The sequence below is a fragment of the Triticum aestivum genome, chromosome 7B (assembly GCF_018294505.1).
Source record: "Triticum aestivum cultivar Chinese Spring chromosome 7B, IWGSC CS RefSeq v2.1, whole genome shotgun sequence".
Classification (NCBI taxonomy): Eukaryota; Viridiplantae; Streptophyta; class Magnoliopsida; order Poales; family Poaceae; genus Triticum; species Triticum aestivum.
The window spans coordinates 735,264,443-735,267,008 of NC_057813.1; the positions used below are offsets into that span (position 1 = coordinate 735,264,443).

At 44.9% G+C, this 2,566-nt stretch overlaps 1 protein-coding gene across 1 annotated transcript; it reads right to left on the reverse strand.

Annotated features, from left to right (window-relative positions):
* Positions 1-1,416: 1,416 nt before the first annotated feature.
* Positions 1,417-2,519, reverse strand: LOC123162409 (GDSL esterase/lipase At5g55050-like). Its single transcript, XM_044580191.1, has 2 exons — positions 2,029-2,519; positions 1,417-1,919 (listed from the first exon to the last, which is right to left on the reverse strand). The coding sequence occupies exons 1-2, from the start codon at positions 2,474-2,476 to the stop codon at positions 1,645-1,647; spliced, it is 723 nt and encodes a 240-aa protein (XP_044436126.1). The 5' UTR covers positions 2,477-2,519; the 3' UTR covers positions 1,417-1,644.
* Positions 2,520-2,566: the final 47 nt, after the last annotated feature.

Here is a 2,566-nt window from a genome sequence, read left to right on the forward strand (position 1 = left end):
TTTTTTTATTTTATGTTTTATTTTACTTCATTTCTATTGGAACCATGCCAACCTGTCGTCGCAATAGCAATTGAACTTTTAGTATTTTGTCCAGTAAACTTCTAGCGTTTCTTTTTACTCCATCCAATCCTTTTTACTTCACATATAAGATTTGTTTGAAGTCAAACTTCGCCAACTTTATAGGAAAAACATCAACATTCACAATACGGTTCAATATCATTAGATGCATCATTAATTTAATTTTCATATTTTGTAGCTTTAGTATTGTATATATTTATATTTTTTCATATAAAGATAGTCGAACTTTATAAAATTTGACTCAGACAATTCTAAATGAGAGTATAAAGGACCAAAGGGAGTACTTTCTTTTGCTTTCTCGTAGTGTCATGAACTCTCTGGTATTTTTATTTCTCCAAACTCTCCCATGACTCAACCCCAAACTTGTGACTTCTTTTAACCATGAAACCTCTAGAGTTTCTTTGAACATTTTTAGCTATCGTCTTTGAACTTTCCAAACTTGCGTTCGGTTAAAGTTCCGCTCATATAACAAGGTGAATTGCTCCCTGACAAAAATAAGGAATTGCTACACTTGGTGGAATGAATGTCTCAAACGCAAACATGAATTTTTCAAGCAAATCAAAAACATACAAAAAAAAGGAAAATATAAGTCACCATTCATTTGGCCTAGCCTGCAGGTAAACATTTGGCCCGGCCTGGCCGGGTCAAGGTCTGGCCCATCTCTTAAGTCTTTAACAACTTGTAGTTTCCTGCCTCTTCATGGACAGCTAGAGTAGAAGGGATGCTTTTCTTCTTTTTCTTAACATAGTACAATTGAAGCCGCTCACATACACGAGAATACACTCACCTCTGTAAACGCACACATGCACAACCTGAACCCTATGAGTACCCGTCAAGTCTAGGGCTTGAACCCTGATGAGTTGGGGATATCACTGTCTTCATAACAATCCAACCACATGTGTAGTAGGGCTTCTGATAACACGTGGACATATCTTTATATTTTTTTATCTTTATATTTTTTTCCCGCAAAAAAAATATCTTTATATTTTTGTTGGCTAGCAAAGCATATCGATCTCAAAAGATATAGGGTGACCACAAACTACTGTGCTATGTGTGTCTGTGTAGTTTGTGTGATTGGCTCGGCTAGGTACTGTGTCGGATCCATCTTCTCGCGGTACCATGCACTGCATGCATAATTGCATGTGATCGGATGGACCTCACAATTGACCACAAGGACGACTCACATCTATGTACTGTTTCTCTTTTCCTTTTTCTATGATCTCAAGATCGATCACATATTTATGCAGCTGATAATTAAGCATGTATGCAAATTTTGTAGATCGTGTCAGATGTAGAATTATCGATGCATCATGCATTGCACACCACACGCGGGCCGGATAGGACAAGATTTATTTACTTAACCACTTTATTAGTTCCACATACTAATAATTGAAGCGCAAAACTCAACACAAGATGGAGCTAGCAGCACGTACGCATGGAATAATTAACGGGAAAATCATCCTCTTATTGAGTGCTAGCTCCTAGCTAGCTAGTTAGCAGCTGCTGCAAATTTTAAATCATCATTATTTCGAATTAGGCAAGCATGCCGACGACGAACGTCGCCGTTTACTGGCTGTCGACCACCATCTTGATCGCGGGAGATACGTTCTGGCCCGTGACCAGCGTGCCGAAGTTGACGGGCTCGCCGTACTTGGGGCCGTTGCCGTAGAAGAGGGCGACGACACCGCGCTGGATGGTGGCGTGAGTGGGGTGGAGCATGTCCCAGAACATGTAGTCATCGTGCTCCGCGGCGGGGCACGCCGTCGTGCCCTGGTGGCTGCACATTACCTCCGCGTTGAGCTTCCCGGACCCGCAGCACGCCGTCTTCACGTGCCTCAGCCCTGGCCATGTATGCAAACAGTCCACATGAATTAGTTCATGCACGTACGTACAAGAATCTTGCTGCGTGCGTACAATCGAATAAAATGGTTAGCGTATCTGCGTGCGTACCGGCTACGAGCGAGTTGTCCATCATGTCGTTGAGGATGTTGTAGTTGGCGGCGATGGAGTACTTGAGCTCCTTCATGGTAGTCGCGGAAGCCTCGGCGAGCTTAGCCCTTAGGAGGCCATTGAATGCTTGCGCCAGGGAGTTGGCCTGCTCGTTGCACTCGCCGTTGGGCATGCCGACCCTCTGCCCCGGCGTGCACCCGATCGGCGGCACATCGAGGATCCCCACCATTCGCGCTCCCATGTTGTAGAGCGCCTGGATGTGCTCGATGTAGGTGGTGACCATCTTGACGACATAGGCCTGGGGGCTGGCCGTGGAGGGGTCGAAGGCCGAGAAGTCGTTGCCGCCACCGCTGAGGAGGAAGAGGGACCGCGCCAGGTGCTCCTCCTTGCTTGGGTAGCAAATCATGTTGTCCGCCGCCTTCTTGAAGTACTCGACTTGTGTGCGCATCGTGAGCGTCCCTTTTCCCTGCAAAAGATCGATGTGTTATGCATATAATTAACCAGCAAATATATGTACTTACATAATATTATGCTCCTG

Excerpts from the sequence above, each read along its gene's own strand:
- LOC123162409 (XM_044580191.1), bottom strand. The coding sequence starts at position 2,476 with ATGCGCACACAAGTCGAGTACTTCAAGAAGGCGGCGGACAACATGATT. Across the intron at positions 1,920-2,028 it reads GGACAACTCGCTCGTAGCCG|GGCTGAGGCACGTGAAGACG; the intron begins GTACGCACGCAG and ends ATACATGGCCAG.